Genomic DNA, 22,218 nt, shown 5'->3' with positions numbered 1-22,218 from the left:
ATTGTCTTATTTATACCATATCTGAAGCCTGCGTTTCCCTGTATCAGTCCACACACTTCTGGTCACACCCGCATCCCTGACACCCCTGCTAAAATGTCAGGTTTATGGGATTGGGATGTAAAAAAAATGGGACAAAGATCAATCATTTCAGGACTTTTTCCACGTTTAATGTGACCTGTAATGGAACCGGACCCCGACTGCACTAGGGTATTTCCGTTAGACTCCCGTTTCCCTGTCCGAACACAGGTCTCCAGACACCACCGCTGACCACACAGGAAATAGACTGCTTTATTTTAGCACAGACTCAAGATATATACATTCAAGGGTATAACCCACCTCCCTGCATAATGACACAGGGTGGGGCAAACCAAATCTAGCAACAAGAGACACACAGCTGACACCCCCACCAAGCCAATACACAAACACATACATCCATAATAGTGTGCTCCCAAGCAAGACACACAATAGAACAATGGGATGCAGCCACATGGCATTATACAATGAACAACCCCCACCTATACATGTCTACACAATATCAGGACATATCACCCTGCACCCCTAACAGGCACAGAGTGACTTACACATCATAGGGATATGGGGAGCTGAGACAGAGGTCTCCCCACCTCTCCAAAGGGGGCTGTGTTCCATGGGCCCCCCACCCAAAGACACTCCCGTCACATGACCTATAAACTGTACAACCCATTTGAGCAATAAACTGAAATCTTTTAGGTGGAGGGAAGTAAAAATAAAAAACTAAAATAATCTGGTTGCATAAGTGTGCACACCCTTACACTAATCCTTTTGTGAAGCTCCTTTTGATGTGATTCCGGCACTCAGTCTTGTTGGGGAGGAGTTTATCAGCACGGCATGCCTTGACTTGACAATATTTGCCCTGGGAGCTTACAATCTAATTCCCTCTACCTTGACTAAGGCCCCAGTTCCAGCAGAATTAAAACAGACCCAAATCATGATGCTGCCACCACCATGCTTCACGGTGGGTATGGTGTTCTTTTGGTGATGTGCGGTGTTGTTTTTGCACCAAACGTATCTTTTGGAATTATGGCCAAAAGTTCAACCTTGGTTTCATCAGACCAGAACACATTTTCCCACATGCTTTTGGGAGACTTCAGATGCGTTCTTGCAAAATTTGCTCGGGCTTGGATGTTTTTCTTCATAAGAAAAGGCTTCCATCTTGCCACTCTACCCCATAGCACAGACATATGAAGAACACGGGAGGTTGGTGTCACATGGACCACACAGCCAGGACTTGACAGATATACCTGCAGCTCCTTTCATGTTGCTGTAGGCCTCTTGGCCGCCTCAAAGACCAGTTTTCTTCTCATCTTTTTATTCATTTTGGAGGGACGTCCAGTTCTTGGTGATGTCTCTGTTGGTGATGTCACTGTTGGTGATGTCATTGTTGGTGATGTCACTGTTGGTGATGTCATTGTTGGTGATGTCACTGCTGGTAATGTCACTGTTGGTGATGTCACGGTTGGTAATGTCACTGTTGGTGATGTCACTGTTGGTGATGTCACGGTTGGTAATGTCACTGTTGGTGATGTCACGGTTGGTGATGTCACTGTTGGTGATGTCACTGTTGGTAATGTCACGGTTGGTGATGTCACTGTTGGTGATGTCACGATTGGTGATGTTACTATTGGTGATGTCACTGTTGGTGATGTCACGGTTGGTGATGTCACTGTTGGTGATGTCAGTGTTGGTAATGTCACTATTGGTGATGTCTCTGTTGGTGATGTCATGGTTGGTGATGTCACTGTTGGTGATGTCAGTGTTGGTAATGTCACTGTTGGTAATGTTACTGTTGGTGATGTCACTGTTGGTAATGTCACTGTTGGTGATGTCACTGTTGGTAATGTTACTGTTGGTGATGTCACTGTTGGTAATGTCATTGTTGGTGATGTTACTGTTGGTGATGACACTGTTGTTAATGTCACTGTTGGTGATGTCACGGTTGGTGATGTCACTGTTGGTGATGTTACTGTTGGTGATGTTACTGTTGGTGATGTCACTGTTGGTAATGTCACTGTTGGTGATGTCACTGTTGGTGATGTCACGGTTGGTAATGTCACTGTTGGTGATGTCACTGTTGGTGATGTCACTGTTGATGATGTCACTGTTGATGATGTCACTGTTGGTAATGTCATTGTTGGTGATGTCACTGTTGGTGATGTCACTGTTGGTAATGTCATTGTTGCATCATATTTTCTCCACTTGATGATGACTGTCTTTACTGTGTTCCATGGGATATCTAATGCCTTAGAAATTCTTTTGTGCCCTTCTCCTGACTGATACCTTTTACCAATGAGATCCCTCCGATGCTTTGGAAGCTCTCTGCGGACCATGGCTTTTGCTGTAGGATGCAACTAAGAAAATGTCAGGAAAGACCAACTAGAACAGCTGAACTTTATTTGGGGTTCATTAGAGGCATTTTAAATGATGGCGGGTGTGTACTGACTCCTATGTACCATGATTGTGGATGTGATTGCTTCATTCTGAACACAGCGACATCCCCAGTTATAAGAGGGTGTGCACACTTATGCAACCACATTATTTTTTTATTTTTATTTTTACTTATTTCCATCTAAAAGATTTCAGTTTGTTGTTCAGCTGAGTTGTACAGTCTATAGGTCACAATGATGGTGGAAAAAGTTCTGAAATGATTTATCTCTGTCTCGTTTTTTTTTACATCAAAGAAACCTGACATTTTACCCCGGGGGGAGGGGTGGCGTGTAGCCTTTTTATATCCACTGTACATTAAAACGCATAGCTTGACCTTTTTCAGTTCAGTTTAGGGATGGGGGGGAGGGGCTCCATAACACATTCTAGCGGAGACTTCGCAGATCGGTCATTTATAGACATTCTTCAGCAGAATCTGTATCTATCTTGAACTTCTGCATTCTTCCAGCACCAAACATATAAAAAGCACCGACAGTCAGTGCTGAGCGCTACTACATTCCCAACGTCGGAGCAGACATGGCCACACAGCAAGAACAGGTGAGTCGTGTGTCGGGGGGGGGGGGATCTTCTAAAGGCAAATAGACTGTGCACTCTGAAAGTGCCGTTCCTCCAGAGCTTAGTAAATGAAGTGAAGCTTCACTTTGCAAAGAATACCCAATCACATGCAAGGAAATAAAAAAACCCCCAAAAAACAAAAACAAAAAACAGCAGTTTTGCTTGCACGTGATTGGATGATGGAAGTCAGCTCCATTTACTAAGCTCTGGAGGAATGGCACTTTCAGAGTGCTCAGTCTATTTGCCTTTAGTAAACCAACCGCAGAGTGTCAGTGTGTGTCAGTCTGTCATTAGGACAGCAGTGTGTTCCCGCATGTGTGATGTATCTCCAATGACTTTATTCAACACAGACGGGTTGATCTACTAAAGGCAAATAGACTGTGCACTTTGCAAAGTGCAGTTACACCCGGGAAGTGCAGTTGCTCCAGAGCTTAGTAAATGGGCAGACGCTCTGCTGACTTTCATCATCCAATCATGTCAAGCAAAATAGCTGTTTTGTTTTTAGTTTTCCTTGCATGTGATTAGGTATTCTTTGCAAAGTGTAGTTGCTCCAGAGCTTAGTAAATGAGGTAAACTTTCAAAGTGCACAGTCTATTTTCCTTTAGTAAGTTCTTTTTTTTAAAGTGCACCTGTCTCGCTGTGTTCAGCACTCTGCTGCTGTCATTCTCAGCTTTGTTGCCTAATGGGGTTGATTTACTAAAGGCAAATAGACTGTGCACTCTACCAGATCAGTTGCTCCAGAGCTTAGTAAATGGGCAGAAGTCTCTGCTGACTTCCATCATCCAATCATGTGCAAGCAAAAATGCCGTTTTTTCCTTTTTCTTGCATGTGATTGGGTATTCTTTGCAAAGTGCAGTTGCTCCAGAGCTTAGTAAATGAGGTAAAGCTTCGGTTTGAAAAATTGGACGATGGACGTCAGCAGAACTTCCCCTCATTTACTAAGCTCTGGAGCAACTGCACTTTGCAGTACGCAGTCCTCACTTCTTTCCATGGCATGTACGTTCAACCAAACAGCAAAGGGGTTGATTTACTAAAGGCAAATAGACTGTGCACTTTGCTGCAGAGCTTAGTAAATGAGCAGACACTCTGCTGACTATCATCACATGCAAGCAAACATGCTGTGTTGTTGTTCTCCCTGCAGGTGATTGGGTGCTCTTTGCAAAGAAAAGCTTTACCTCGTTCACTAAGCTCTGGAGCAACTTCACAAAGTGCACGGTCTATTTGCCTTTAGTACATCAACCCCAAAGGGTTGAGGCAAACAGATTGTGCACTTTGCAAGTACAGTTGCTCCAGAGCTTAGTGAATGAGCAGAAGTGCTGCTGACTTCCATCATCCAATCACATGTAAGTAAAAATGATGTATTTTTTTTATTTTCCTTGCTTGTTATTGGGTATTGTTTGGAAATTGAAGCTGCTCCTCATTTACTAAGCTACGGAGCAACTTTCAGAGTGCACAGTCTATTTGCCTTTAGAGCTGATTCACACATGTGCGCTGCGGATTGAAGCTCAGATTAATTGATACAGAAGTTGTTCAGCGGTTCATGTCAGGTTTATATCAGGTTCAGGTCAGGTTTATATCAGGTTCAGGTCAGGATTATATCAGGTTCAGGTCAGGTTTATATCAGTTTCAGGTCAGGATTATATCAGGTTCAGGTCAGGATTATATCAGGTTCATCAGGTTTATATCAGGTTCAGGTCAGGATTATATCAGGTTCATGTCAGGTTTATATCAGGTTCAGGTCAGGTTTATATCAGGTTCAGGTCAGGATTATATCAGGTTCATCAGGTTTATATCAGGTTCAGGTCAGGATTATATCAGGTTCATGTCAGGTTTATATCAGGTTCAGGTCAGGTTTATATCAGGTTCAGGTCAGGATTATATCAGGTTCAGGTCAGGTTTATATCAGGTTCAGGTCAGGATTATATTAGGTTCAGGTCAGCTTTATATAAGGTTCAGGTCAGGTTTATATGAGGTTCAGGTCAGGTTTATATCAGGTTCAGGTCAGGATTATATCAGGTTCAGGTCAGCTTTATATGAGGTTCAGGTCAGGTTTATATGAGGTTCAGGTCAGGTTTATATCAGGTTCAGGTCAGGTTTATATCAGTTATAAATTAGTGCATAGTGTTGCGCTGCTCAAAATAAACAAAATCATAAAGACCAAAAACACAAAGTTCACATTTTATTTTCCAGGTTTATATCAGGTTCAGGACAGGATCAGGTCAGGATTTTTTCCTGTTCACAAATATGCAGTTTAAAAATGGTTCCCATAGAAGTCAATAGCCTGTAATCCACACCTGAACCTGAAGGTACCGCTCAGAAATCGGACAGGACTCTTTTCAATCCACATTGCCTGCATCCCGGACTTACAGCATGTGAACAGGCACTATAGGAAGCAATGTTTTCCACTTATCATGCAGATTGAATGCAGTTCAAACCGCTTCCTATCCATCTATTGGGTTGATTTACTAAAGGCAAATAGACTGCTGTGCACTTTACAAAGTGCAGTAGCTCCAGAGATTAGTAAATGAGTTGAAGCTTCCCTTTGCCAAGAATACCCAATCACATGCAGGGAAAAGAAAAAAAAAACAATATTTTTGCTTGCACATGATTGGATGATGGAAGTCAGCAGAGCTTCTGCCCATTTACTAAGCTCTGGAGCAACTGCACTTTCAGAGTACACAGTCTGTTTGCCTTTAGTAAACCAACCCTTTTCTGTGATCCTGCACTTAGTAAATCAACCTCCATGTGTGATATGAGGTGTGAGGTGTGAGGTGTGATATGAGGTGTGAGGTGAGGTGTGAGGTGAGGTGTGATATGAGGTGTGAGGTGAGGTGTGATGTGAGGTGTGATATGAGGTGTGATGTGAGGTGTGATATGAGGTGTGATATGAGGTGTGATGTGAGGTGTGATATGAGGTGTGAGGTGTGAGGTGTGAGGTGTGATATGAGGTGTGAGGTGAGGTGTGATGTGAGGTGTTCTGTTGGCTACATTGTAACATTAGTAATAAGTAACAATTGCTGGTTGGAGCCGGATGGGGAGGATGGGGTGGATAAGGAGGACGGGGAGGATGGGGTGGATGGGGTGGATGGGGAGGATGGGGTGGATGGGGAGGATGGGGAGGATGGGGTGGATGGGGAGGATGGGGAGGATGAGGTGGATGGGGAGGATGGGGTGGACGGGGAGGATGGGGTGGACGGGGAGGACGGGGAGGGCGGGGTGGATGGGGAGGATGGGGAGGACGGGGTGGATGGGGAGGACGAGGAGGATGGGAAGGATGGGGAGGATGGGGAGGATGAGGTGGATGGGGAGGATGGGGTGGATGGGGTGGACGGGGAGGACGGGGAGGGCGGGGTGGATGGGGAGGATGGGGAGGACGGGGTGGATGGGGAGGACGAGGAGGATGTGAAGGATGGGGAGGACACACCAGGAGTCAACATTTAACAAACTACTAAAAGGGTCTCTCCATCTGTAGCAAGTCCAGAGATGGATACACAAACTACAGGGGGGAGCAACTGTCTCTGGGCCCCTGAGGTCAGGGGGCCCTCAGCTGTGTGCTCAGGGAACAGGGACTCTTATGTCTGCAGCCAATGGCACGGGAAGTGTGCTGTGCACAGAAATATCTGTCCTCCCATCATGGCCACACATGAAGGTATTGTCTGTAGCAGTTCCCGGGTTTTGTATCCCTCTTCTGTTAATCCTCCATTCTGTGCCCATCCTCAGGTGGTGTCCCTGCAGGGGAAGGTGTGCCTGGTGACCGGAGCCAGCTCTGGGATTGGGGCCGGAACTGCCATCCTCTTTGCAGGTCTGGGGGCCCGACTGGCCCTAAATGGAAGAAACCAGGAGAAGCTGCAGGAGACGGCCCAACGCTGCGAGGAGATCTCTGGCCTGAAGGTGGCGTGATATGTCATATGTACTCTGCATGTTTACCATGTGTGTTCTTCATTACTGTCCCCTGCTCTATTCAATCTGGGTGTCATGTTTATTAGTGACCCCCTTAGTTATCCACTTATGAGACTATGGGGTAGATTTACTAAAGACTGTGCACTCTACAAGTACAGTTGCTCTAGAGCTTGGTGTAGCACCCTCCAAGTTACACTAGGGGGAGTTAGATCCCTGATGGTTAGATAGGAGCTGATCAGCAGCTCAGGTGCAATAGCCAGAAGGGTCAAAATCTGGTCAGGACTGAGAGACTCTGCAGGCCAGCCCCTCTGCAATTTCCCCCTGCTCTGAGGCTTTTGGAGGAAGTACTTGGAGACAGTGAGTGGATCTGAGGAGTGGTTGGCTGCACTTCAGAAGGACCTCAGCCAATATCCAACAGGAGGATGGAAAGGGGCTGAAATTCTTTTAAAAAGTGATTTGGATCCTGCTCAGTCAGGAGTGGACTGTGGTGGTGAAGTTGTGGAGTTGGAGTGAGATGTGAGTCTGGAGGAAGAAGGCTGCCAGGAGGCCAGCTGGGATGGGGACTGCTGGGATGGGGCCTGATGGGGTGGGGCGTGCTGGGATGGGGCCTGCTGGGATGGGGCCTGCCTGCGAGGCTGGAGTCAGAGAGGAGGAAAGCTCGGGACTCACTGGTCCCCTGGAAGAGGATCACCTGTATGGCAGGGAAGGAGCCGCCCAGCTGATAGGCCTGGTAGCAGCAGCCATCAGTGCAGCAGCTGTGTGAACACAAAATGCTAATGGCCTGGCTGTGCAGGACTGTATAGGGACCCAACAGATTCAACAGCAACCCCCAAAGGAGTAGTGCTACATTCCTAAATGGGGGGACTCTGGAGCAGCTGCATTTGCAGAGTATTCAGTTTATTTGTCTTTGTAAATCACCCCCTTTCTCTTTTCCCCCACAGCCCCTCCTGGTCCCCGGAGATCTGACAGATGAGAAGGTCGTCCAGCAGATTGTAGAGGAGACAGTCGGTCACTTTGGACAGCTGGATGTTCTGGTGAACTGTGGGGGGATTATGGCGTTGGGGTCATCAGAGAACACCACCCTGGAGGACTATGACCGACTGATGAATATCAATGTGCGGTGAGATAAAGAACTTATCCAGTATGGGGGAGGGGTGGTGTATGGTATGGGTGATTTCAAACATTCCCGGGTCTGTACCCCCACTGTACCCATTAGGAGGGATTCTCGGCATCCCTGTGCTGAGTTCCTGGGTATGTACGCCTGCTGTGCCCATTATGAGGGGTTCCCACCATCCCTGTGCTGAGTTCCCGGGTCTGTACACCCGCTGTGCCCATTATAAGGGGTTCCCACCATCCCTGTGCTGAGTTCCCGGGTATGTACACCTGCTGTACCCATTATGAGGGATTCCCGCCATCCCTGTGCTGAGTTCCTGGGTCTGTACACCCGCTGTGCCCATTATAAGGGGTTCCCACCATCTCTGTGTTGAGTTCCCGGGTCTGTACACCCGCAGTGAGGAGAGAGCTGGGAGGAGGTGCGGGTTGCACACCCCTAAGCTTGCATATCATACATGGAAAGGGAGGGGGATGGGCACCGTTTGGCATCCTTGCCCTGGGCCCTGGATGAGGATTTCCCAACATTGTGATAAGCAGTTTATGGACAATGTATCCAAACAATGGCACTATTATTTGTCATTACTTCATGTAAGCTCGAAAGAGCAGGGCCCTCGATCCCCTCATGTTTTGCATTGTATTGGTATTGTTCTGTCACATGTTCTGTCCCCCTCTGTAATGTACAGCGCTGAGCGAACTATTGGCGCTTTATAAATACTGTATAATAATAATAATAATGATGTCACCACTAGATGACATCATGCACATTCACAGCCTAACAGAGATTGTTCCTTTAACCCTTTCTGTTCCAAAATATCATGGTTGCTCCCATTTCATTTACATTTTTAGTTTTCTAACTTGCAAGGGTGTCAAATCTCCAAGTATTTCCTTAGACCAGCTGACTGGGTTTATTAAAGTCTGCTAATTTGTTGTATCCCTTTAGATTTTACAGAACGGGAAGCAGCGAGTGTGAATTGTAGAATAATCCCCTTTGTCTCTTTACATTTCCAGGTCTGTTTTCTATCTGTCTCAACTGGCGGTGCCTCATCTCATCAAGACCAAAGGAAACATCGTCAACGTATCCAGCGTCTGCAGTGTGAGAGCGGTGCGTGTTTTCTTGCTCCTCTATAAGAAATAGATAAGGGTCACAGAATATTGTAACCTCAGGTCTCCGCTCCTGTAAGTCCATCCGCTGTTTTCTGCAATGGGGGCCGGCTGGGCAGGACTCTATCTAACTCCTCACATACTCAGGATATACTGTACATAATGAAAGGTCCCTAATACAGAACACCTAGCAAAGCCATCAGTGAACAAGTGAAAGCAGCCTCAGTCTGCTTCTTCCAAAGCCACACCTCCAACATGTTTTGCCCCTCCCATGGGGCTTAATTATGGATTGGGCAGGGTGAGCCTAGGGGTGACAATGTGTTCTCTTGTATGGTAAATAAATTATTGCTTGTTTGTAAAGCTGAACTAAGAACTGTTCCACATCACTCACAGCAATACCTGTGAGCACATACCTTTCATAGCAGGCTTGGTTCTCCCCCTCCACCATCCTGGTAGTGGAGATGCAACACACACTCCTGCGCACCAGTCTAAAGTTTAAAAGGGTTCAAATCACTTTAATGGTTTGATTAATGAGCAGCCAAAGCAATCTGAAGCAGCATACAGTAAGTGCTCCGGAATGTGAACGGACGTAAGTGATTGTAAAGCCTGAAGGTGTTTTACCGTCATGCATTCTACGCGTGAAGGTAACAAATCTTCAGTGTGCTGCTCCCACCTCAGCCCTCCGTTATACTCAACCGAGCCCAATCTCCATCCAGCGATGCGCACAATAGCAGAAGTTCTTCCGGCTCATTGCCTCAGCATCCAGAGATCTCAGGTAAGAAGGTGATGTACTGCATCTTCCCCAGCAGTACTCCTTTCCCTGTGTTCTCCCCAGCAGTACTCCTTCCCCTGTGTCCTCCCCGGCAGTACTCCTTTCCCTGTGTTCTCCCCGGCAGTACTCCTTTCCCTGTGTTCTCCCCAGCAGTACTCCTTCCCCTGTGTCCTCCCTGGCAATACTCCTTCCCCTGTGTTCTCCTGAGCAGTACTCCTACCCCTGTGTCCTCACTGGCAGTACCCCTACCCCTGTGTCCTCCCTTGCAATACTCCTTCCCATGTGTTCTTGTAGCAGTACTCCTACCCCTGTGTCCTCCCTGGCAGTACCCCTACTCCTGTGTCCTCCCTTGCAATACTCCTTCCCATGTGTTCTTGTAGCAGTACTCCTTCCCCTGTGTCCTCCCTTGCAATACTCCTTCCCCTGTGTTCTCCCCGGCAGTACTCCTTCCCCTGTGTTCTTGTAGCAGTACTCTTTCCCCTGTGTCCCCCCTGGCAGTACTCCTTCCCCTGTGTCTCCCCTGGCAGTACTCCTTTCCCTGTGTTCTCCCCAGCAGTACTCCTTCCCCTCTGTCCCCCGTGGCAGTACTCCTTCCCCTGTGTCCCCTCTGGCAGTACTCCTTCCCTTGTGTCCCCCCTGGTAGTACTCCTTCCCCTGTGTCCCCCCCCCCCGGCAGTACTCCTTCCCTTGTGTTCTCCCGGGCAGTACTCCTTCCCCTGTGTCCCCCCTGGCAGTACTCCTTCCCCTGTGTTCTCCCCAGCAGTACTCCTTCCCCTGTGTTCTCCCCGGCAGTACTCCTTCCCATGTGTTCTTGTAGCAGTACTCCTTCCCCTGTGTTCTCCCCGGCAGTACTCCTTCCCATGTGTTCTTGTAGCAGTACTCCTTCCCCTGTGTCCCCCCTGGCAGTACTCCTTCCCCTGTGTTCTTGTAGCAGTACTCCTTTCTCAGATTTGACAAAACTATCGATCATCCAATCTGGTGTCAGTTTGTTCATGTGTAGACTTTATTGAAGAAGCCGTATTGCTATTACACACTGTGTACAGCGAAGAGGTGAAATCTGAAATGTACATTTTACATGACTTTAAATAAAGGACAACCCCTTTGCTGGCCTTTTCAATCTTTCCATTTGTTTTCCAGATCCCGAACATCCTGACTTACTGCACGTCCAAGGCAGCGGTGGATCACATGACCAGATGCGCCGCTCTTGGTGAGTAGGTTACAGTCTCCAATGACTAAGAGAAATAATCCCACATATGAGCTGTATTTGTCACTAGTAGTGCATGGAAATTCATTCATGATATCAGTTGTAGATATTCAGCAAGTATTTGCATTTTCTATAGAGCAACTTAAATAAAGAACGTGTTGTCAGCCATTGTAGGCTAGAGAAGGCTTGTGGGGAGGTGCAGCATGGTGCGGCTGCAGTAAAGACACGGAGTCCGTTGGCAGATAAACTCAGAACTTAGAGACCTGTAGAAAAATGCCAACTACAAACAACCCCAACAGAAAATCACCACTAAGCAGGGCTTCTGTTAGAAACCACGGGGCCCTATAAAGCCAACCTGACAGCCGTTCACCCCCAAAAAATGTAGTTTACTATGCTTCAGTTATGAATGAACGCAGTGAGTGATCAGTACCGATCACCCATTGTGTTCATTCAGGAAAGGAAGGGGCTGGTGCTCTTTCCCCACTCTTCATTCTGAAGGCTCCTACTGTGCAGCACTGTGGTGGTGGGGGCACATAGGTGAACCTGGGTAGGAGGGGAATTATATGATGTGCAGGGAGGGTGAAGGGTGCAGTGGAGGGAGGGGGGCAATTACTGGAACTGATCCCCTGTATGACTCTGAAAACCAGCAGGAAGGAGAAAAGAAGGAGCCAGCTTTCAGCTGCTGAAGAGAAAGCCGTACAGGGGATCAGTTCCAGTAATCCACCCCCACCACACCCATCACCCTCTCTGCCCACATCCGATTCATACAACTGCCTGAGACCCCCTGCTGGCCTGGGCCCCGTACATGAGGACTGATGGTACCCCCTTATCCATGGCCCTGCCACTAAGGGTAATACTCACAGTTCAGACACCAACAGTGTCTGTCTTCAAAGGGACCACTGTGGTCTGGCTGGTCGGGTCCCAAAGGGAAGGCTTCTGTGCAGGACTGTGAGCCTCTAGCCCAGGGGTGGGCAAACTTTTTGACTTGAGGGCCGCAATGGGTTCATATATTGGACCCGGGGGCCACACCAAGAGTAGATGAATGATGTGTATGTGTCATCCATAGTAAGTATAGTAATATTCCCCCATAGTAAGCATAGTAATTCATCCCCCATATAGTAATTAATCCCCCATATAGTAATTCATCCCCCATAGTAATTCATCCCCCATATAGTAATTAATCCCCCATATAGTAATTCATCCCCCATAGTAATTCATCCCCCATAGTAATTCATTCCCCATATAGTAATTCATCCCCATATAGCAATTCATCCCCCATAGTAATTCATCCCCCATAGTAATTTATCCCCCATAGTAATTCATCCCCCCTATAGTAATTCATCCCCCATAGTAATTCATCCCCCCTATAGTAATTCATCCCCCATATACTAATTCATTCCCCATATTAATTCATCCCCCATATTAAGTCCCCAAGTCCCCCCTGTGTCAATTCACTTACCTTTGCTCCGCGTGTTCCTCTCGCCGTGTTCCCGCGCCGTTCCTGTGTAGCATGAAAATCTGTCTCCTATGAGGATCTGTCCCCCTCGACGTATCTGCGCATGTGCCAGTTTCAGGCATTAGCAGCCGATCGGCGATCTCCGGCACATGCGCAGATACGTCGAGGGGGACAGATCCTCATAGGAGACAGATTTTCATGCTACACCGGTCTTCAGGGCGGACTGTGAGAGGAGCCTAGCGGGAGCCTAGCTCCGCGGGCCGGATTAAAAGGTTCGCTGGGCCGTATACGGCCCGCGGGCCGTAGTTTGCCCATTGCTGCTCTAGCCTGTCCCTTTCATCTGGAATCTTTCCATGCAGCTATCACTTTCCCTGACAGGAGGGTGTACTTTCCCTACTCTAGATACTTTGCAAAAATGCCAAAACCTGGGGGAAGGGACTTTTAAAGACTCTGCAGAACCAAGATGGCCACCAAGGGTCACCGGGATGTAGCGTAGCCAACTGGAATGCTGCCCTCAGAGCCCAGGAAACCAGATACAAATCAGGCTTCTCCTGATGTCCTCTTCGGGCTGCAGTACCACTCTGATTGGAGGTAGACTACACCTGCCTACAGCTGTGCCCTGAACAGCCATCCAAAGCAGTGTGCACGAGCTGACAGGGAGAACTGTTTTGATTGCAAACAGTTCTCCCCGTGGGAAATGCTCGGCAATCACCGGGCGCCGGCGAGTGATAACCATGAATGACGGCACTGATAGGGAGCACGTGCGTGTGCTTTGCCTGGAAATGCAAAATCACGTATATATACACGTGATTTTACGCACCCGTGAAGCCCTGTAGCAGTTTTTCTGCTATAGGGTGGTCAGAAAGCAGTTAAGAAAATTGTATAGAGTGAGGCATGATGCCAAACATAGTGCAACATTGGCTTTGGATGTTCAGTTTAATAGAAGTCTTCCATTAAAATCTTATTCACTGTGTTTTTTGTTTCTCTCTAGAGTTGGGCAAGAAGCAGGTCCGAGTCAATGCCGTTTGGTGAGTAGAATGACATAAACTTGACAATTTCCACTAAACGTTCTATCTCAGCAAAAAGAAACTATAGCCAATGTTAGCGATGACCAAACCATGTATGGAAGGTCTTTATCAGGGTCCATGCATACTAGGGGCAGAAAGAACCGGTGACAGAAAGAACAGCAGAAAAAATGCTCATAGTTGCTTTTATTCAGCAAGAGTTTAGGAAAGTTTATGGGCATTTGCTTGCATGTGCAAAACATTCCCCTATGCTGCGTTTATGTATGTTTATTTTTTTAATCTTTAATCCTTAAAACACCATTCAAAAATGTACTTTTTTCTGCCCCTAAGGCTAGGTTCACACCAATGCAGGTTCCAGTTGATGCATACGTTTAGCGGTGCATTTTGCATTTTTGAACACGCGTTTTTGATGTGTTTTTGAGATGTTTGTTTTATCTAATAAGAAAGTATGACCTTCTGTATCATGTAGTGTGACTTTGATGCGCCTTTACATTCTCTGGCACTCAAGTAGCATCAAAGTAGTGTAGGGGCCTCTATGTTTCCAAATCTGCATATTAGATTCAGGATTAAGGCCAGGTTCACACCTATGCAGTTTGCATTTGATTTGTTTCTGCATTGCATTTTGCGTTTTTACACATGCATTTTTTTACATGTTTTTGCTTCTTTTTTTGTGTTTTTTTCTTGTTGCTAGGCATATTTAAAATGGCAAACACATCAAAACCGCATAAAAAACACACAACATGCTTTTTGCGTTCATAAAAGTCCCTGACCCTTTCCAAAAAAGGCACCTGGTGAAAATGCAGAGATGTGAACGTGTCCCATAGGAAATCGTGTTAAATGGACTGTACTGCATTGCATGCTGCGGAAAATGTTTAGGTGTGAATCTGGGGTAAGAGCTAGGGTTAGGGTGAAATGCTGGGGATAAGGGCTAGGATTAGGGTGAAATGTTGGGGATAAGGGCTAGGGTTAGGGTGAAATGTTGGGGATAAGGACTAGGGTTAGGGTGAAATGCTGGGGATAAGGACTAGGGTTAGGGTGAAATGCTGGGGATAAGGACTAGGGTTAGGGTGAAATGCTGGGGATAAGGGCTAGGATTAGGGTGAAATGTTGGGGATGAGGGCTAGGTTTAGGGTGAAATGTTGGGGATAAGGGCTAGGGTTAGGGTGAAATGTTGGGGATGAGGGTTCGGGTGAAAAGTTGAGGATAAGGGCTAGGGTTAGGGTGAAATGTTGGGGATAAGGGCTAGGGTTAGGGTGAAATGTTGAGGATAAGGGTTATGGTGAAATGCTGGGGATAAGGGCTAGGGTTAGGGTGAAATGCTGGGATAAGGGCTAGGATTAGGGTGAAATGTTGGGGATAAGGGCTAGGGTTCGGGTGAAATGCTGGGATAAGGGCTAGGATTAGGGTGAAATGTTGGGGATAAGGGCTAGGGTTCGGGTGAAATGTTGGGGATAAGGGCTAGGCTTCACGTGAAATGTAGGGGATAAGGGTTCAGGTGAAATATTGGGGATAAGGGCTAGGGTTAGGGTGAAATGTTGGGGATGAGGGCTAGGGTTAGGGTGCAATGTTGGGGATGAGGGCTAGGGTTAGGGTGCAATGTTGGGGATGAGGGCTAGGGTTAGGGTGCAATGTTGGGGATGAGGGCTAGGGTTAGGGATGAGGGCTAGGGTTAAGGTGAAATGTTGGGGATAAGGGCTAGGGTTAGGTTGCAATGTTGGGGATAAGGGCTAGGGTTAGGGTGAAATGTTGGGGATAAGGGCTATGGTTGGGGTTAGTGTGAAATGTTGGGGATAACGGCTAGGGTTAGTAGTAATTATTAGGGTTATCAGTAATTGGTAGGGATAGCATTCTAACCCTAACAATTACCTCTAACCCGAACTCTAAAATGTAACCCTAACCTTATCATGTGACTTTGGACACATAAAGGTTCCTGTGGTACTTTAATGCAAAACGTATCAAAAACGCAACACTTGAATTTCTGGTGCAAGTTCATTGAAGTCTGTAACACACAAAACGCATTCTGTTGCTAAGAATAAGTCCCTGACCCTGTCCAAAAAGCACACCGGCTCAAAACGCACAGATGTGAACTGGATCCATCGGGAGCCATGTCAAATGAACTGTAGTGCATTTCTGCAAACTGGAAAACGCACCGAGATCCACAATGAACCTGAACTTTTGGTAAATGCTCCTCTGCAGAAATGCCTGCAAACTCCCTAATGTGCATTGACACATAGGCTAAGATGGAGCTGCTTCTACATGCTGAAGAAATAAAAATGCAAATTTCCTGGAGAAGCAGAATTTTTTATGCCCAATTTGCATGGACCCTTACACATTCACTTGGCACTTTTCTAATGGCACCTCCAAATTTTAAGAACAACATGTTCCTTCCACTCTACCCTCTCCTGTCAGCCTTGTGGAAGCCACCTCACCTAACTGGTGACCAGCAGTGGTAGGACAGAGGTTGCTGGCTTCCCATGCACCCAATCATGGGGTTGATGGGGTTACCAAAAGGATAATTATACTTTAAAGTGGTTGTGAGCCTCAGACATGAAATAGGAACAAAGCATATCTGCCACATAAAAGAGAGGAGACTGAAATAACGAGGTTGGCCTCTCTTGTATCTCCAGCCCAGGCCCCACTGAGAGCGGAATAGAGGGTGCCGAGGGACAGGAGGAACATGAGTGCCAGCAGATGTTGATAGGAGATCCCACAGCAGGAGACGTCGTCCCAAGGAGATGAGTGAGCCATCAGGTCAGGAATAGCAGCCGTGCTCAGTAGTCCAGCCCAGGTTAAAGGGGCACTCCACTTGTGCTACAGGCCCAGGATGTGTGGCTTGTGAGAGCTTTCAGTAGACTGTCCGCCGTGACACTCAGTGAGGTGCAGACCCGCAACAGAAGACAGCCGGGCAGGCACTCCAACAGGTTGGGAAGCCAAGATTGGAGACAGGAGCAAGGTTACAGGATTAGCCAGGGTCATCAACATGTGGGCAGCGAGGTACCAAATCATAAGCAGAGCCGAAGTTAGGAATAAGCCAGGTCAGGAACTGGCGACAAGTCAAGAGCAGAATCCGAGATCAGGTCAGGAGCAAGCCGGGTCAGGAACTGACGACAAGTCAAGAGCAGAATCCGAGATCAGGTCAGGAGCAAGCCGGGTCAGGAACTGACGACAAGTCAAGAGCAGAATCTGAGATCAGGTCAGGAGCAAGCCGGGTCAGGAACTGGCGACAAGCCAAGAGCAGAATCTGAGATCAGGTCAGGAGCAAGCCGGGTCAGGAACTGGCGACAAGTCAAGAGCAGAATCTGAGATCAGGTCAGGAGCAAGCCGGGTCAGGAACTGACGACAAGTCAAGAGCAGAATCTGAGATCAGGTCAGGAGCAAGCCGGGTCAGGAACTGGCGACAAGTCAAGAGCAGAATCTGAGATCAGGTCAGGAGCAAGCCGGGTCAGGAACTGGCGACAAGTGAAGAGCAGAATCCGAGATCAGGTCAGGAGCAAGCCGGGTAAGGAACTGGCGACAAGTGAAGAGCAGAATCCGAGATCAGGTCAGGAGCAAGCCGGGTCAGGAACTGGCGACAAGCCAAGAGCAGAATCTGAGATCAGGTCAGGAGCAAGCCAGGTCAGGAACTGGCGACAAGTGAAGAGCAGAATCCGAGATCAGGTGAGGAGCAAGCCGGGTCAGGAACTGACGACAAGTCAAGAGCAGAATCCGAGATCAGGTCAGGAGCAAGCCGGGTCAGGAGCTGGCGACAAGTCAAGAGCAGAATCAGAGATCAGGTCAGGAGCAAGCCGGGTCAGGAACTGGCGACAAGCCAAGAGCAGAATCCGAGTTCAGGTCAGGAGCAAGCCGAGTCAGAAACAAAGGAACACACTGGAAGAAAGCAGGACACAGGGAACAGCTGAAGACCAGTCAGCACTGACAGTGAAAAAAAGCATCCCTTAGCCCTGGTTCACATCTCTGCAGTTGTGCAGGAGCTGCGATTTGCACAGGCATGAGACCCCATTCATTTGAATGTACTCCCGTGTCCTGGGACATGCAGGGAAGAAGTCCCTGCACCACTTTGAAATCGCAGCCTACACGAGAATTGAGGTTCCCAGTACGGTTGCGATTTTCTTGCCATTAGAATTAATGGGTCCCTCATTCCTCTGTGCGGGTGGTGCGGGTGTGGCTGCAGGTATTTGTGCAGGTCCCGCACCGGCACCACCCAAAGAGACATGAACCAGGGGTTAAGGTTCTGTCCACCCCCTCCCCCCTCCCAAGTTTGGTGTGCTATACAACCACTTTATGTGCAGTAACTCATTCAAGTGACATATTGCCTCCCAGCCACCTCTCAACCACCCTCTAAAAAGTGTTCCACCAATGCAAACCTTACAAAATGTCTTTATTATATCAATTTTTAATTTCTGAGCTAGATTTGTGGTTTCTTTTGCATATGTTGGCTAAAATTCTGCCCAGGATGCTATATGTCAAAAGGGAGGAAGGTGAAATTAGAGGGTGATCATTCTTCTCTTGCATGCTCCATCTGACAATGTCTCTGCTTCTCTTCCAGTCCTGGGGTGATCCTAACTGAACTGCATAGGAGAGGCGGAATGAACGAGGAGCAATATCAGGCGGTATGTAGAGGGGGGAGCATGCTCTGTTCATGACTATTGGATTATCGAGAGCACACTATCACAGCTTGTACCCCACATCAGTAAGGTCCAGGGTCCGATAAAGATCACTGAGCTTTGTGGGGACTGTATGCGTGAGCGTTAAGCGAACCCTTTGCTTGGTGAACGTGGCCTCCAGCGTTTGATATCAATCATCATTTAGTCTTCTTCTTTTTGTCTGCATGGGAAATGTAAAGATAACCTGTGATAATACAAATATGGGACCTTCTGTTGATAAAATGGGACCTAAAGCTGTCCTGTTTTATATGGTCCATCCTATGTTTTTACATAGTGTTTGGACACCTTGGGGGGATTTACTAAAACTGGTGAATTCAGAATCTGGTGCAGCTGTGCATGGCAGCCAATCAGCTTCTAACTTCAGCTTGTCTAATTAAGCTTTGGCCATAAACCCTGGAAGCTGATTGGTTTCTATGCAGAGCTGCACCAGATTTTGCACTCTCCAGTTTTAGTAAATAATACCCCTGGGGGTCACAAATACTATTTTATTTCTAGAGTACCCCAAATGCCTTAACAATGAACTGAGCAAAATTTAACTGGAACATTCTAGTACATTTTTCATTTCTCACCTGAGGCCAAACAATAGCCTTGGAGTCTTCATCATTAACCCCGAACTCCAGGCAAACAGCTAAATGCACAGATACAATATACATAATGGTTATATATATATATATATACTGTACACTGCTCAGAAACATTCAAGGAGCACTTTGAAAAAAAACCACATCAGATCTCAATGCAGAAAATTTCTTGCTGGATATGGACGGGGTAATGTGTTAGGAATCTAAAGATGCCCCATCATTTGATGGAAATGAAAATGATCGACCTACAGAGGGCTGAATTCAAAGACACTCCGAAAATCAAAGTGAAAAAAAGATGCAGCAGGCGAGTCCATTTTGCTGAAATTTCATTGCAGCAACTCAGTAGTTTGTATGCCCCCCCCCCCCCTAGGTGCTTGTATGCATGCCTGACAATGTTGGGGGAGGCTCCTAATGAGACCACAGATGGTGTCCTGGGGGATTTCCTCCCAGATCTGGACCAGGGCATCACTGAGCTCCTGGAATGTCTGAGGTGCAACCTGGAGGCGTCGGATGGACCGAAACATGATATCCCAGAGCTGTTCAATTGGATTTAGGTCAGGAGAGCGTGGGGGCCATTCAATGGTAACAATTCCTTCAATTCCTTCATCTGATTTGTTTCACAACTACTGTCTTTCATGAATCCATGCTGTCTGTTGCATAAAATATTTTTTTACAGCAAGAACTCATCTACGTGGTCTTTTATTAAACTCTCCAGAATCTTCTCAAATATAGATGTTAAATTAACAGCTCTATAATTACTTGATAAAGATTTTGAACCCTTTTTAAATATTGACACCACATTGGCCTTACACCAATCCAGTGGTACTATGCCAGTCATTAAAGAGTCCCAAAAAAATGAGAAACAATGGCTTTGAAATGACAGAGCTCAATTCTTTAAGGACATGTGAATGTATGCCATCCGGTCCAGGTGCTTTATTCACCTTTATTCTGTCCAAATATTTCTGGATCACATCAATTGTGAGCCAATGTAGATTACTGATCTCTCAGCTCCTTCTCTTCTCGTGTCCTGGCATTGATCTCTCATCTCCTTCAGTCCTCAGGTCTTGGCATTGATCTCTTAGTCCCTTCTCTCATGTCTTGGTATTGATCTGCCTGCTTCTTCTCTCCGTGTGTCTTGGCATTGATCTCTCAGTACCTTCTCTCCTCGTGTCTTGGCATTGATCTCTCAGCTCCTTCTCTCCTCATTTCTTGGCACTGATCTCTCAGCTCCTTCTCTCCTCGTATCTTGGCATTGATCTCTCAGCTCCTTCTCTCCTCATTTCTTGGCACTGATCTCTCAGCTCCTTCTCTCCTCATTTCTTGGCATTGATCTCTCAGCTCCTTCTCTCCTCATTTCTTTGCATTGAACTCATAGTCCCTTCTCTCTTCGTATGAACTCTGTTATTTATTTCTTTATGTGTCTCTCCGTGTTCTCACTGATCTCTCAGTGTTTGCTCTCCTCATGTCTTGGCATTGATCTTTCTGCTCCTTCTCTCTTTTTCTAGTTCCTGAATCGCTTACATGAAACGCACGCCCTGGGGCGCCCTGGCACAGTGGAAGAAGTTGCCCGGACAATCGCTTTCCTGGCATCAGATGCAGCGTCATTTATCACTGGAGTGGCATTGCTCGTGGATGGTGGCCAAAACGTTATGTGTCCGTGATAAATCCACAGAGAAAATCATAGTATCATAGAGACGCCTGCGTGTATATGTGTAATCAATAAATCTTTATTTCTCTTTTTATACCAGTTCATGTCTGCTGCATATCAGTTTAAATGCTTCACATTTTCTCTAACGTTAACATAATTTCCTCTGTCACGTACCTGGTTGGAGCCCAAATCGACAAGAGGACTTCCCCCACAGCTGAGCACCGAGCACCCCTGGAGGTGCAAACAGAGAGTGCAAGGTTAAAAAAAACACGAGTGCCATTTAGGAAGATCCGCTGAAGGTTGCTTGCAGAAGGTAGCCATCAGCTGGTCTGTCAGGACTGATGGAAGGACCTCTGTAGCCCTTGGAGATATAGCAGGACCAAGGCATCTGTCAGGACTGATGGAAGGACCTCTGTAGCCCTTGGAGATATAGCAGGACCAAGGCATCTGTCAGGACTGATGGAAGGACCTCTGTAGCCCTTGGAGATATAGCAGGACCAAGGCAGCGAGCACAAGCGGGTGGTACCCGAGGCGGGAGAGGGGTCAGACTGGCAGTACTACACTGAGAAGGTTTAGTCAAGGTGGGAGCGAAGGTCATACAGAGAGTCAAGTCAGAGGATTGGTAGGAGCATGGTCAGGAATAGAGTTGGGGTTATACACAGGAATCAGGCAGAGCAGTCAGAGGAGCAAGGCAGGGTCAAACCAGGAGTCAGAGGACAGGAAAAGTCCAGAGGCAAGCTGGGTTGATAGCAGGAATTCCAAGGAACACAGGAGACACAGAAGCAAGGAGTACTGGTAGTTGAAGCTCATCCAGAAATATCTGGTCTCTTCCACAGTCCTTATATAGGGAGTTTGGTGCCAATTCCAACAGCAGGTGTGTGCGAGCGTGTCAGCAATCGCGGCAGCGCACGGGTCTACGCATGCGCAGAACGCCGATACATTCTAACCGGCGGGCGATAGGACCTAGGCAGCTGCAGCAATGGCGGCAGCCGAGCATGCGCACTCGCGATCGCGGATGCGCGCCTGGCACCAATGACAGTGCAGGGCGCACTATTTAAACCAGTCCTGCACAGACTCAAATTGCCGTATGTTCTTCATTATCTGTTCCTGCTCGTTTTTCCTGCCGATTGACCTTGTTGCCGATCCTGCCTCATCCTGACCTTTGCTGACCATCTCCTTCTCTGACCCCTGGCTCCTTTGACTACTCTCCTGCATACCCCTGATTACACTGTTCAACAAATTTTTATTTTTTGCCAGTTTTGGAAACAAAAGGATCCATTTCTTAATGAATTTCACATTCTGAGTTCAAATATAACAATGAAATTTGTCAATTGGCTCTAGTTTTTCTGTAAACGGAAAGTTTTCTACTATAGGCGTAATGACTACATAATGCACAATAATTATATAGATAGATGTCTTTCCACAAATATAAAGCAAGTGATATTGACTACATAACAAAGCCTAAATGGCATCATATATTGCATAGGATTACCAAGAAAAATTATAGCCATAAGCTAAGTTGAATCATTTTAATACTTAGGATTCTCACTAGTTTTGTCTTCAGTTTGTGTCGGTTTTGCTTCTCTTGGCTTTTCTCTTATATTCGAGGAAAGGGCTATCTCTTACAACTGTCCAGCAATAGTCAGCAAGCATTGATGGGCTCCATTTACCTTGATATCTTCTTTCCATAGCTGCAATGTCTTGATGGAAGCGCTCTC

At 47.0% G+C, this 22,218-nt stretch overlaps 1 protein-coding gene across 1 annotated transcript; it reads left to right on the top strand.

Moving 5' to 3' along the window:
* The first annotated feature begins 2,863 nt into the window (after positions 1–2,863).
* On the top strand, positions 2,864–20,599 carry LOC149451945 (uncharacterized). The gene is made up of 8 exons (XM_089689898.1): positions 2,864–3,018; positions 6,757–6,927; positions 7,878–8,056; positions 9,058–9,151; positions 11,060–11,129; positions 13,574–13,610; positions 18,154–18,217; positions 20,358–20,599. The coding sequence occupies exons 1-8, from the start codon at positions 2,998–3,000 to the stop codon at positions 20,511–20,513; spliced, it is 792 nt and encodes a 263-aa protein (XP_089546024.1). The 5' UTR covers positions 2,864–2,997; the 3' UTR covers positions 20,514–20,599.
* The last annotated feature ends 1,619 nt before the right edge of the window (positions 20,600–22,218 follow it).

Source organism: Staurois parvus, unplaced genomic scaffold (assembly GCF_062004578.1).
Source record: "Staurois parvus isolate SC_StPar_1 unplaced genomic scaffold, SC_StPar_1.0 ptg000503l, whole genome shotgun sequence".
NCBI classification, from domain to species: Eukaryota; Metazoa; Chordata; class Amphibia; order Anura; family Ranidae; genus Staurois; species Staurois parvus.
This window is presented reverse-complemented; position numbering and strand designations above follow the sequence as displayed.

What these genes read in the sequence shown, in the direction of transcription:
- LOC149451945 (XM_089689898.1), top strand. Translation starts at nt 2,998, where the DNA reads ATGGCCACACAGCAAGAACAG. An exon ending in GACCAGATGCGCCGCTCTTG is followed by an intron (nt 11,130 to 13,573) that starts GTGAGTAGGTTA and finishes GTTTCTCTCTAG; the next exon opens with AGTTGGGCAAGAAGCAGGTC. An exon ending in ACGAGGAGCAATATCAGGCG is followed by an intron (nt 18,218 to 20,357) that starts GTATGTAGAGGG and finishes CTCTTTTTCTAG; the next exon opens with TTCCTGAATCGCTTACATGA.